This window comes from Parasteatoda tepidariorum, chromosome 3 (genome assembly GCF_043381705.1).
Source record: "Parasteatoda tepidariorum isolate YZ-2023 chromosome 3, CAS_Ptep_4.0, whole genome shotgun sequence".
NCBI classification, from domain to species: domain Eukaryota; kingdom Metazoa; phylum Arthropoda; class Arachnida; order Araneae; family Theridiidae; genus Parasteatoda; species Parasteatoda tepidariorum.
Window position 1 is genome coordinate 65,617,544 of NC_092206.1, and position 13,827 is coordinate 65,631,370.

At 30.4% G+C, this 13,827-nt stretch overlaps 2 protein-coding genes across 2 annotated transcripts in view; both read right to left on the reverse strand.

Moving 5' to 3' along the window:
- On the reverse strand, positions 1–8,623 carry LOC107455771 (uncharacterized). The gene is made up of 2 exons (XM_021147625.3): positions 8,499–8,623; positions 1–888 (listed from the first exon to the last, which is right to left on the reverse strand). Exons 1-2 carry the CDS (start codon positions 8,564–8,566, stop codon positions 141–143), a joined length of 816 nt encoding a protein of 271 aa, XP_021003284.2. The 5' UTR covers positions 8,567–8,623; the 3' UTR covers positions 1–140.
- Positions 8,624–13,198: 4,575 nt separating this feature from the next.
- Positions 13,199–13,827, reverse strand: part of LOC139424782 (uncharacterized) — an 8,398-nt gene continuing 7,769 nt past the window's right edge. The window contains exon 3 of the mRNA XM_016073463.3: positions 13,199–13,424. Coding sequence (XP_015928949.2) covers positions 13,237–13,424 — 188 coding nt within the window. The 3' untranslated portion in view covers positions 13,199–13,236. The remainder of the gene's footprint in view (positions 13,425–13,827) is intronic.

A 13,827-nucleotide genomic window follows, 5' to 3' on the forward strand; every position in this document is an offset into this window, starting at 1 on the left:
TAAGACAAAAGCATGTTTATATATTTTTTTTCCTTAAATCATCTTACAATCTTACATTTTTTTTCCTCTTATCAATGCTGATAGTTACGTTGATAAATATGGAATTTTAAAAATTACGTTTTTACCCTGTTTGGCAATCTTTAAAAAGAGACGTTTCTTTTTCGTCTTTCACTTTTTGAATTTTGAGCATGTCTGGGGTTGACAGCGGTTATATCATCCCCCATTTTTCTTCCTCCCTCATGGAAACACTGGGATCCCTCACAAATGTGACGTTTCTGAAAGCGATTTCTACGATCTCCATATGAATCAAAGACTGACAATTCTTTCATTTTTCTGGAATTTTCGTTTATTTCATCTATTCGTCCTTGAAAAGGATCGGATGGCTCACTTAATTTTCTCCAGTTTCGATATTCCAACGCATTATCTCGAGGTTTCGCTTTTAGAATATTCCTGGGTCGAGACGTTGTGTAGCGGTATATCCATGGTCTACGGGTTTCCATAGCATCTATTTTACTTTCATGATGTTCTTGGGATTTACGATCATAATTATCATTGATCCGATTTAAGTTCAAAATGTCTTCATTCATTCTGTGATTATGATTGATATAAATTGGGATAGCTCTGAAACTGCTTCCTTGGTTTGCACTAGATTTAGAAGTGCCACCACTTTTTGATCCATAGTTACCACCGCTTTTTGATATGGAACTACTGCTACTACTTGATCCGGAACTACCGCTGCTACTTGATCCAGAACTACTACCACTGCTTGGTTTATATCTGCTGCTAGCGCTTGATCCAGAGCTGCTACGACTTCTGTATCCGCCTCTAGAACCTCCTCTGCCTCCACCAGAACCTCCTCTGCCTCCACCAAAACCTCCTCTGCCATAGCTAAAGAATTAAACATATATGATTTCTTTTATAATTTTAATGAACATTAATTTTGTTTGGGTGTTTTATTTACCAAAACTATTAAGCAAATGTGAATTTACCTGATTGAAAACTCCATTCACTTTAGAAACAATTAAATAAGAAATAACAGTCGACATGTTTCAAGCGCTTCAAAAATAGACGCCCATTTTCAAAACTTGCCCGACGTGAAAGTAAAGAAAAAAAATTATTTGAAATTTAAAGCGTAAGGTTGCCAACGAAAAATGGAAAAATAAAGGTAAGGAATTAAACTAGAAATGTCACAGGAACCGAGAGAGAAAAGAAAAAGAAGGAAAAAAAATGAATGCTGTCCTTGTTAATGACATTAGTTTGTCTTCGACTCCATAAGGCATGGAAATGCATTTTATCCTGATTTGCCTCTCGGCCACTGTGATTTTTCTTGTTCTGTTTCTCACCTTTATTTTTAAATTTTTCGCTGGTTCCACGTTTTCTATTTAAAATAATTTTTGTTTCTTTACTGTCACGCCTGGCAAGTGTTGAAAATGGCGCCTATCTTTGAAGCATGTGGACTGTTATTTCTGGTATTTTTATTTCTGAAGCGAATCAGGTAATATCTTACAGCTTCAATTTCTTGGGATAACTTTCTAGCAAATGTGAATTTGTTTTATAGTTTCGTAAATAGTAAAGAAAAATTAGATATATAATTTACTGTTAAACCTCCTTGATGGATTCTTCTCTTCACAGCGCCTGATGACTCTGTTGTGTTACTCCGAATGCTATGTTGTACATTTTATAACGGCCGTTGAACAGCTGATTCAATTTTTTTGGGTTTAAGACTACTAACGTTCAACTCCGTAGCCTTGTAATTTTGGACCCAATACAGAAGATAAGGGAACTCCTGGATTATGTACTGGGAGAAATTTGTTGTCGTGGAGAACTTTTTTTAAAGAACAAATCCTCATTTGCGTGTAATGGGGAGGAAAACCACAAAGACCTCCCACGGTTAGACTGACAGCAAGGGGCCTCTAACCCACGATCCGTCTACCATTGAGGATATTTTACTCCAGCTCTGTGGTCGTTGCTAGCCGGATGCCGAATTCGTAACGACCAGCCACCTCTGGGATTCGAACCCGGTTCACCACGGAAGGCGAACGCTCTATCCCCTGAGCCACCACGGTTTTCTTGTTCTACATTGACGGTTTATCGATTTGTGATTCCTCATTAGTTCTAAGAAAAATTTTATAAAATAAGACATTATAACTTCACGTTTACTGTGCTGCCTTCAAAAGCATTACTTTAACTCAGTGTTTCCCAAAGTGTGGTACGCGTACCCCTAGGGGTACGAGAACAGTTAAGAGGGGGTACGCGTTCTTATACAAAATATCTTGCAACAAACAATAATTAAAATGCTTAAAAAAATTATTTAAAAACAAAGCTAGCCGTGAAAATTTACGATTACATATTTTTCTATTGGCTATTTTTTGTAGAGTTAACAGTTAATTAGTGGTGTCTACAGCACTTGTGATTTTAAAATTTTGTGGAATTTTTTATAGTAAAAAATGCATTCATTTTTTTTTATTAGTAGTACACAGCGGTACGAAAAATTTAGAAAGGGTACACAAAAATCATAAGTTTGGGAAACACTGCTTTAACTGTTTGTTCCACTTTCACGAACTCGCCACTTTGCGGGTTTTTATTTTTGATTTCATAGAGTGTATTTTAAGAGAAAAAGGACATCATTAATTTTAAGTGTTAATCGGATGAGGTAAAAAATCATGACAAAAAGAAAAAATCGCTATAAAACATAAATTAAAGCATATGACAGTCACTTTGAAATAAATTCATTAATGTACGGATTCTAAAAGAAGTTGAAGACCATTTTAAAAAGGTTATTAGCAATTTTAAACTTCTCAATACTCGGTAAAAACTTTTGAATTTTTTGAAACATGCGGTATAAGGAAAAATGAGAAAATTCAAAAATTGCTACAAAATGCTACCGTTTGCTCACAGCGCATCATATACATTTATGAGCAGACTTACTCTATGGAAGATACACTTACATTGCACTTCTATGAGAACAAAATTTTCGCTCTCAGCAATTTCGCTGGAAAAATTTTATATTTTAAAATTGATAAAATGATGGAAAAAGCTGTTATCAAAGATTTTAATAATTGTACTATTTATTTTCGCACTAAACTTTAACAGGCAATAACTTATACCTGATAATGGCACCTTTTGAATCAAAGCATTTAGAAAAATATTTTTTTTTATGAAGAGAAATTGTAAAAGAGAAAAGAGATTTTCACCACAATGTAAAATATTTGTTTGCAGATATGACTGTTTAATTAAGAAAAAAAACGACTATTTTAAAATTTTTACTACTCAAGAAGGAACCAAGTATAGAAATGTTTCCGCGAATTATAGCCTGTACAAAGTTTTTCGTAGTATAAAAATCATTTGCGCTGCTGCTTCCATTAATTCGGGTGTTCAACTCTACTTTGAAATTTTTTTTTGATGTACAGTGCGATAGAAGAAAAAAAACGGAATATCCCTGAATATCTTTTGATTTAATGATCAGATCTTCACGTTCTAGCTAGTAAAAAATACCATGAGAGTCTATCTGCTGCTTTTTGAAATGGAATACGAAGTTAAAATTTGACATGCTAAAAAAGCATTGTACTTCTTAACTTAACGCAATTTTTTTTTTAATTGACATTACAATTTTTTTCGAAATTCACTTGAATTCGAAGTGCTTTTTGTAGTGGGACTTTTTTCACTTTAAATATTAATTATTTATCTATTGTTCTCGAAAAATTTTTTTCTTACGAGATCTTTATTAATGGGCAGTATTTTTTTATCTTTTACCATTTTTTTGATTCATTTACCATATTGCTAATAAGAACAAACTTGCACTTGAGTTTAAGTCTAAAGTAACAAAAAAAAGAAGAAGAAAAAAGAGAGAGATTTGTTGTTATCAAATATAAATCTTCACATTTATATCGAATTTTTTAAAAATAAAAAGTTTTAAAAATAAAGACAGATGAAAAATGTCTCCTGTATGAATTGCCACAAGTCTCGTTAACAAGTAAATTCAATCTCATTTATTTCTTCTAATGGGTTCACACAATTTCTATTTTTTAGGTAATTCTTTTCCCTCTGAAATACAGATGATTTTTTTCTAAATCCATTTCATCCAATCATACATCCAATCATTCATTTCATTACGATTAACATACTGAAAAAAATGTTCGAACGTAAAACTAAAATAGTTGTATATTTTAACAAAATATTCTTGGTTTTTGTAGAAAATATTGACATTTGAGAAGAAAAAAAGTGATTAATGTAACGATGAATTTAAGGGGGGGGGGAAATGATGAAGGGGGATTGTGAGTGGAAGAAGGGAATGGTCACCAGATCTAGCCTATTCTGAATTATTCTATTTCTGAATTAGATCACGTCTTTCAAAATAGTTTCAAATTAAAAAGAAATTGCTGTGAAATTATCGAGGGAATATGGTATTCTCATAAAATTGCATGTACAGTGCACAAGGAAATAAAAAATACCGAATAACTTTTAATATAATGATTGGATTTTCCCGCTCTCTTAATGGAGCAGACGATATTTTAAGTTACGTAATCAAACAAAAAACCGTACTTTCTTTAAATAAACATACCTTTTTGATAAAATTTTTAATCCTCAGAACATGGGAAAAGGAAGATAATCGCCCTCTGAAAATACGGCCCCGAAAGTTTAAGTTGTAAGTTTGGATCCCTAAATGGCAATTTTATTTTTTGCATATTCCGCCATATTCGAGCACTCTTTAAAGTGAGTCGAAAATTGTCAGCAACTTTAAAATTCAATTATCTAAAGATAATACCATTTAAAACTAATTTTTAATAACTATTTATTATTATTTATTTATTAGCAGCCAAAAAAAAGTTTAAACTGTAAGGTCAATTAATTGTAAAGTAAAGTAATTTTTACACAATTTTTAAGAATGTCATTTTAATTTGAAACATTACAAAATTTGTACAGAATCGGTTGAGCAAATTCTGAGTTATCCAGTTTTAAAGAACTCGTATGATTAAAATTTGATTTGATTCGAACGATTTAATTTATTTTTTGAATTTTGCAATTAAAAATTCCGTACGTTTAACTTAAAAAATTTGTAAGTCTTACAATTCAATTTCTTTTCATTCTCATTAATTAAAGCAATAAAAAATAATAAATAATTATTTAAAATAATTTTTTTCCCGACATTTAAGAATTAGTCACGCTGCATAGATAGGAAAACCTGCTGAAAAATTGGAATAAAACTTATTAATTTAAAGAAACTGATATAAAAGGTGGGAAAAACTGATAATGAAACTGAAAAACTGATGGTTATGATAGTTTAATAGTAATAGTAATAATAGTTTAATAGTAATAACAGTTTCCTAATGTGGTGATTGGAATAGAATCAGAAATATTAAAAGAGGTCATAAAGACAACGAAACAGAAGACTTCAGCGAAATGTAAAATCAATTGAAAAAGTAAATTTATTGACATTATTCGAAAAAACTGTGTGTGTTTTTTTTTAAATGAATAAATGCTATTATTTTTGACTGAATTGTTAAAAAATATGTGATATTTCATTAAAATTTTCGATATTCCTAAAATTTAACAACATGAAAATTTTTGTGTCTTCTTTGGAATTCGTAATATTGAGGTTTGACTATTTTTTTTAGGTTTATATTTTTTTATTTACTTCATATGTGAACAAAGGATGAAACATTCGAGCTCCATATAAAAAGTAAAGAGATAAATTGGAAATAGATGCTTGATAGGTTTGTTCGCCAGATTTTCCTTTATTAATCAATTTTTAATATAAAACTAATGAATTGAAGTTATAAAATAATTTTCCATTCGTAATCTCAGCTAAAATGTCAAAGACTTCTAAAATACCATGATACTTAGTTAAAGTTAACATGACAACCAAGACTGTCCTGCATACAATTTCTAAAAGAAAAAATTTTTTTTTTCAGTACTTGAAATTATTTTTATGTTCCATGTTTTTATCTTCATTCTCAGAATGCAAAAAAAAAGAAGAAAAAAATGATATTTAGAAACAGTTTAATATTAAGTTGAAAGAGATTTCATTTTTTTATACCAAGAATACATAGTAACGGTAAGTTGCACACTTAATTTTCGCTAATGCAATAGAAATTTAGTTTCGCCACCATTTATAAACATAGCTACATAGTTATCAAATTATTCATGCTTAGTCTATTTATATGCCCTAGCTCAGGGCTCGAAAAACCGCCCGTCCGCCCTTCCTCGGCGGTCAAAAATTCCCCGCGGACAGCAAATTTCTGGAATCCAGCGTCCGCGCGGACGGCCATTTTTCCGTTAATGTTCGTGATACATTTTCAATTTTTGTTATCTTACAGGAGTCTAGCGCCTCACGTCTAAAATGACCCTCTAATCTCGAAATACAGCAACATACTGCGCATGGTGAAATGGATGTTTTCTCTGTCTGGGAGTACTGCAGCGGTTGAAAGGGGCTTTTCAGCAGTGAACTTGAAAAAAAAAAAAAAAAACACATTAATTACTTGTCTTAAACGAGAAGCGTTAAACGCATTTATGAACATCTGCCTAAATGGAAAACCTCTTTCAGATTTCTGTGCAGAAACCTCTGTAAATCATTGACTTGTAAATCATTGGCAAACGTCATATTTGATTCATTTAAAAAAACGCAGTACCATCAGATAAATTGTGATGATAATTGACAGATATCTTAACCTTTGTTATTTAAATTATTATTTCATCAAAGAAATAAATTATTTCATGATAGAAATGCTAGACTTTACTATTAGTTACCTAGTATTTTTTTTATTACTGTATAATGTAATCCTAGTATTTGTAATCTTAGTAACTACTAATTCATTGTGCAATTTATATAAATGCTTGTAATAAATAAGAGAAAATTATATTTTTATTTATTTAGAAGCGACGGGTAAGTTTCAAAGGAGGACGGGCACATTGTTGGACAAGCCGTCCTCGGGGACGGGTAAAGTTTCTGAGTTTTTTCGAGCCCTGCCCTAGCTATCAAAGACTTCTTTAAATCATATTTATTAAACTTAGGATCAAAAAACTGAATTTTCTCTACCACTGGGAAGTTTTTTTTCTAAGATGAGTGACAATCGGCTGCTAATAATAAAAAAAAACCTGATCTATAAACGTCATTTACTTTTTTACTAAAAATTGGAAAGATAACTTAATTTTAAACAATTTATGCATAACCATTTTTATTATTTTATTAACATTAAATAAATTAAAAACATTAAGAACCGTCAGATTACGAATTAATTGGAATTTGATAATAAGAAATACAGTGGCATAAAAGTTTTACCAAGTTTGGAAACGGAATCTTGAAAAAGTTAAGAGGAATAAGCAAGTATTATTGTAGGTATTGAAAGCTATTTTTATTACCGTCGTTAAACAGCCGAGCCAATTTTGGGTTTACGACTACTAATGTTAAACTCCGTATCCTTGTAATTTTGAACCCAATCCAGAAGACAAGGGAACTTCTAGATCAAGTATTGAGAGAAATTTGCCTTCGTTGAGGAATTTTTCAAGGTACTAAACCGCATTTGCGTTACATAGCGAGGAAAATCACAGAAACCTCCCACGGTTCGCTTGACCGTAAAGGGACTCAAACCCTTGACCCTTAAAACCATTAGGATATTTTACGACAGCACTGTGGTTGGTGCGAGCTGGGTTCGAAATTCGTATCGACCAGCTATCTCTGGGATTTGACCCCGGTTCACCGAAGGCGACCGCTCTAACCCCTGAGCTAGACTCAGTGAAAGTTATTTAATAAATTTATAGCTGGCTTAGCAAAAAGGTGGTTTGACCAATATTTTGAAACTAAAACATTAAAAAAAGAAATTTCAGCCAAAATATAATAAATAATGAAATAAATATCTACAAATTTTCTTTCTTTCTTTTTTTAAAATTCATCAAAATAAGTATGTTTTTAAATTTTACAAGTGAATGTTTAAAAAAAGGAATAGCTCTTTTACTCTCAAAAGACAAAGCATTTGAAGTACTGCTATTTTGCAACATAATTATGAAAGAGGCAGCACGTCTTTAAAAAATAATTTTTAAAAAATTTCAGAAGTTATAAACTTTTTAAATTTGTTTTCAAACACCTTTTTATCCACCAAAACAGCATAAATACTTGACTTTGTTTTCAAAAAATCTGAAAACTCTGAATAAATAAAAATGTTCTCATATTATACATTAGGAAAAATTATCATTATCAGATTAATTAAAAAAATTCTTCATTTTTATCTTCCTCAAATTATAAAATTTTTCGTGTAAAAATAAGCCTGTTCTACCACGGTTACAGATAACTGTTTTAGATTAGACATTCCATCAAGATATTGTCCTAGCGCTTCATAAAATGGAATAATGACCATACTTCAAAAGTCAAAATGGGGGTAATTTTTCTTTTTTCTTTTATTTAATTTGTTTTTATTTATTCATGTTTTGCTAACTGTTCGATTAAAATTTGGTTAAAATAAGTGATTTAACAAAATTAATAGTGATTTAACAATTATACTTACATTTCCAAGAAGCTACATGCAAGTATTAAAAAAAAGTAAAATGAGTGCAAATTCAAAATGGACCCCATTCTGCTCAGAATTAAGCGTCCCAACTCTCCTATCACTATTGTTGTAAAGGAAGAATTTAACGAGCTAATTAACATTCGTAAACTAAAGCAGGAAACGCTTCCGCAATTAATCAGTTACTATCATGACCAGTTATTTAATTATTATTACTTTAACCTTTCACAAAAACGGGTCATAAATAGATTAGTTTATAGATGAAAACAGTTTATGAATATTGAAATGAAATTGTATATTCTATAATTTCGCTCTGTTCATGCACAGTTACACTTTTTTTAATCATTATACTGCCTGAAATAAAACAGATTTTTATTATAGTGCTATTTCTTTTTTATTCTATATTATAATCATTGTTTAACAGCAGATCCAATTCAGAGTTTAGGACTATCAACTCCTTAGCCTCATAATGTTGAACCCAATTTAAGAAAGAAAGAGAACTCTTGGATTAAACATTAAGACAAATTAGCTTTTGTGGAGGACTTTTTGTTGGAACCAACCAGCATTTGCGTACCATGGAGCACGCGAAAAAGCACGAAAATTTATCCAAGTTTAGTCTGACGGCAAGGAGATTCTAAGTCTGATCTCCCAACAACCAAACAACTCTTTACAGAGCTTGCACAGAACGTATAAGAGCGAGATAAATTTTACATAAAAGTCTTTTTGGGACGTAAATCTTGAGTCTTGAGCGATGTACGATTAATCTAAAAAAACTTTCTATTTTATTACCACGTTTATATAAACTTGCCTTCGTGTATGTCTGTCCGGGTGGAATTTTGTAATCGATTTTAAACTAACTTCCCGACTAGCTACAAACTTCAAATTTGGCACATAGTTCAGAATTGGATGACAATGCATGAAAATGAAGAGAAAAAAGGCATACAAAGTAAAATAAAATTAAAATTTAAAAAAAAATATATTTTCGAGATGGTCTTTTGTTGTCAATTCCATTATTTCAAATTAGTATTAAATGTCAGGTGAAAAGATTTTTATTGTCGGAGTATTTTTATTGGCTGAAAAATCGTGTGGTAGGATCCAGTTTTTCCTCATTCATTTCCAGATTGTTTTTGTTGTCATCAGCATAAAACTAATGAAAGTCGCAAAGGTATTGTTTTTCTATAAAGATTTTTGTATCCCTAATTTAAAATAAAAGTTCTATTATTTTAGTAGTGGTCTTGTAGTAGTCTTGACTACTCTTGACTAAGAAAAATAATCTAAATAAAAATATNTATACTGAAAAATATGAAAACACGTATTAGAATGATAAAAAATTACTCAAAATTTAAAAGAGAGTTACAAACCCTAATGACTATAATATAGTTAGCATTTTTAAAATTATTAGAGGATTACTGAGAGAATAATACAACTAATGATAAAAAAAAAAGACGAAACACTGCATTACTAACCCTAATGATAAAACGTATGGCAACTATTCCAGCTGTGGACATTATCTTGGCACTATTAGGAATTAAATTAATTAAAGATGGCAAGAGAGCTTCAGAAAAATGATCCAATTTAGAGCCTATCTGCTGAGATAGAAATCTAAAAGAAACAAAGATGCAATTAAGATATAAAAATGTAATGTAATGTTAATGATTGATGTTCAATTTCGCATTTAAGTTTGACTTGAATTTTAAAAGCAATATCCAAATGAAACGTCACAGAACTGACTGTAAAATTACTATTATTATAGTATAAAATTAATATTACAGAAAAAATATTCAAAATCTAACACTAGAACACTCGTATTCCCACTGTAAAATAAATGCAAAATTTAAAATTTTCATTTTATAAAATACACAACTTGTAATAAAAATGAACATATTTTTAAAAATATTATTCCCATCAAAATTATTCTCAATGCAATTAAGAACAAATAATTTTTTTTAATAAGTCCTTTTTGCATTCAATAAACAAATTTAGTAGATAGAATTTCATGGAAAACACATTTCAAAGAACAAAAGTAATATTTTAACTAGTCCAGGATGCTTTTCAGAACAGAAAATTAACATAAAGATGTGCTTAGTGCATTTGTATGAAATTTGTCCCTCGGTAAGAAGACTGGTTCGAGGCTCTCAATTTAAAGAAGTTAAGAAGCAGAATTATAAAACAATATAAACAAAGACTAGAAAGAAAGAAAAAACTAGCTACTAGGAGAAGAAATCAGAATTATAAGCAAATAATTCAGCAAAAATCATGAATGAATAAATATAACATGTATTAAAATATGTTGTTTATCATTAGTCATATATAAAATAAGAACAATGATTCAAACCAGTATTTTCCATTATATTCAATACTTTATTGACAGTGTATCACAGACTTGGAATTAATGTCTTAGTTTTTAAGGAACATTTAACCATTTGCTATCTAGTTAAAAAAATTTAAAAACTAGTAAAAGTAGTAGTTAAAATAAGAGAGGTAATTTAAGAATTCAAAATAGCAATTACATGAGATATACAGAATTCTAAATTTCAAAAATTAGTCTTTAATAAATGATAAATTTATTAGCAAATTAAATTGTCAAATAAATTAATCACAAACACCTAATTTATGATTATAATTATTGGTATTTTCATATTAGATGCTTAAAAATAAATTAAATTCATTTTTTTCATTTTTAAATTCCTTATAGAAATTGTTTTTGATTACATTAAGTTTCTTACTTTATGATTCACATTTTACATTAACGAAACTGTGAAAGAAGATCATAAATTGTAACATAATAATATAATTAATCTTTATAAGTAACTTACGCTATGGAAATACATGCTTCTCTGACAACCTGAGATCTTAGGTCCTTCACACTAGTTTGGAAAGGGTGTTCAAGAAGTCTTAAATAGGGATAAAACTCATCATAAGTTTGACCACCAGCTACAATAACGCTTCTGAATCGTCTAGACTGTATAATAAAAATAAATAATTACACATAATGCTAAAACAAAAATAAAAAAATTTTTCTCCCCTATTTTTAGATGTTGATTTTTAAAAAACTTAAATACTTATATCAAATGTCTCTAAAACATACAATGAAAATAAAGAAAACAATGAAACACAAAATGAATTTTAAAAAATTTAAGTATTTTACTTAGATTCCTTGTTTAATGCTTTTGTTTTATATGAGGTCTTAATTTGTTGTTGTTTCCAATCCCAGCTGAGATAGCGGAGCTATACCTAATCCATGAGGCCGTGAGTCTTCAAAAAATCGAGGAAAAGGAGAGGTCTCTCAAGAACCTCTTCCATGGTGAAATCCAGGCAATCAAGTAGTAGATGGTGAGGACTAGCCTCGCTGGAGTTGCATTTTTTACGAAATGGAAAAAGTTTAATTTGTCCACTGAAAGTGAGGCTCTTAGTATGCGCGGTCAATTCTACAGGTAGCGGTTTGGTCGGCGCGTGTACCCTGAAGATCAAGGGCTCCTCCAGGACACTTACGGGGATACCAATTGTGATACGGTGGAACAATCCAAGCTTTATTAACTTTAGATTTGCGGATGGAAAATAATTCAGAGTAAGTGAGAGCCGTGTTTGGAGAGGCTGGGAGGGAAGTAACTTCTTTGGCAACTGATCAGCACGTTCGTTGCCAAAAAGACCCACGTGTGAGGGTATCCACTGAATATGGATGTCATGGGAGGCTGAGAGTGCATTTTATAAATGAAGTATAGAGACCCCAGCCCGGTCCGTTACTCTCTCCCAATTTCTCAGGTACTGAATACAGCTACGACTGTCCGTCGTAGCTGTATTCAGCACCTGTATTCAGCTGTATAAAAAATAATTATAATAACTGATACTTAATGAAATTGAGCATTTTATTTGTGATAGTTGATACGAAACTTGTCTTAAAAATCGATGACTCCATAGATATTTTGCTCGATGCATAATTCCGAAACAAAAGTTTGCTCGCATTTCTAAACTAGAATTATGTCAATACTACTGTTCAGAAAATGTCTTCGGGAGAGGGGCAAAAGTTTCAATATATTTTGGAAAATGCTTTATTTGTCATAAAACAGTTAAAAAAAATTTCAAAATCGTTAAATGTATGAGGTGATCGATGACCTATTTCCAGCCTAAGTGTTTGTTCTTGAAACTATGTCGAGTTATCAATAGGGCCCTCTTACGCTAAATTTTTAAATTTGCTTATTTAAATTTTAAGTTATTCTTGTAAATTTAAATGTTTCTTTATATTATTGGAAAGCAAACGTTTTAAAAATAAATAAAATAAAATACCCCATTATAAGAAAATACTCTTATTTGTTTTTGTTATATAATTGAGATGAATTTTTTTTTATTTGCATTTATATCCCTACCTTGGAACAAAAAATGCTTCATTTTTGTTTCTCACTCTTGTAATTTTTACATAGTTTTCTTTTTGAAAAAATTCATCAGTGTTTTTTAATTTTGTTCTGAGACTCCGCCTTATTGTTGGTGCTAGTGGTGGTTATGTTTAAAAAATTGTTTTATAGTTTTCTTTTTCAGGATGCAATGCCCATTTGTAGCCGAATTCTGTGGAAACTTAATTTACCCTGAATGATATTTTTAGATCAACAATATTCCGAATTCAATAAGCTAGAATCACAATCAAAGTTAACCAAATAATTAAAATTCGACCTAATTTTAAGATTCGATAATAAAATATGTATAAATTAAAGAAAAGTAAGTAATTTATTTGCACTCTTGTGTGCTAAATACAAAGTGGAACATGATTCGGAGTCCATATTCCATGTCTGCATGTGTATTTGTCGGCAGCAATGCCAGAGAATTTCTTTGGTTCAATACACTTTATGGTGCATTCCTTTTGCTTGTTTATTCTAGAGCATACCCAGATGTTTAGATCATTTGTCAGCTTTCTTACGTCACACTTGGAGCTACCTGTAAAGCACACAATTATTAGAAATAGTATTTCTTAAAAACAAGATATTTCAGGCAAATTTTTATCATTAATTCGATTAAGAAAATAGTCATATCATTTTCCACATGGTATATAAATCTTTATAGCTATAGGTTAATTTATCCTTTAGCCTGCGCCAAGTACTACAGGTGTAACAACTATTCTATTGGAGCTAATTTTTTGAACCTAGAAACTAGCTAAATCCTTATTTTTTATCAGGGTATGAATATTTTGAAAACGCATAATAAGCTGAACTAAAAATTATTTTTATAACTGTTATAGTAGTTAAGTATAACTTCAAGTTTGACCAATACAAAAGTAAACTAAATTGTCTACTAAAAGCCCAGATCTACCCCACTTTCCATATAATATATATATATATAT

Coding starts and splice junctions, on each gene's coding strand:
- LOC107455771 (XM_021147625.3), bottom strand. CDS start 8,566: ATGGGGTCCATTTTGAATTTGCACTCATTTTACTTTTTTTTAATACTT. Junction 889..8,498: donor GCATGTAGCTTCTTGGAAAT/GTAAGTATAATT, acceptor TTAATTCTTTAG/CTATGGCAGAGGAGGTTTTG.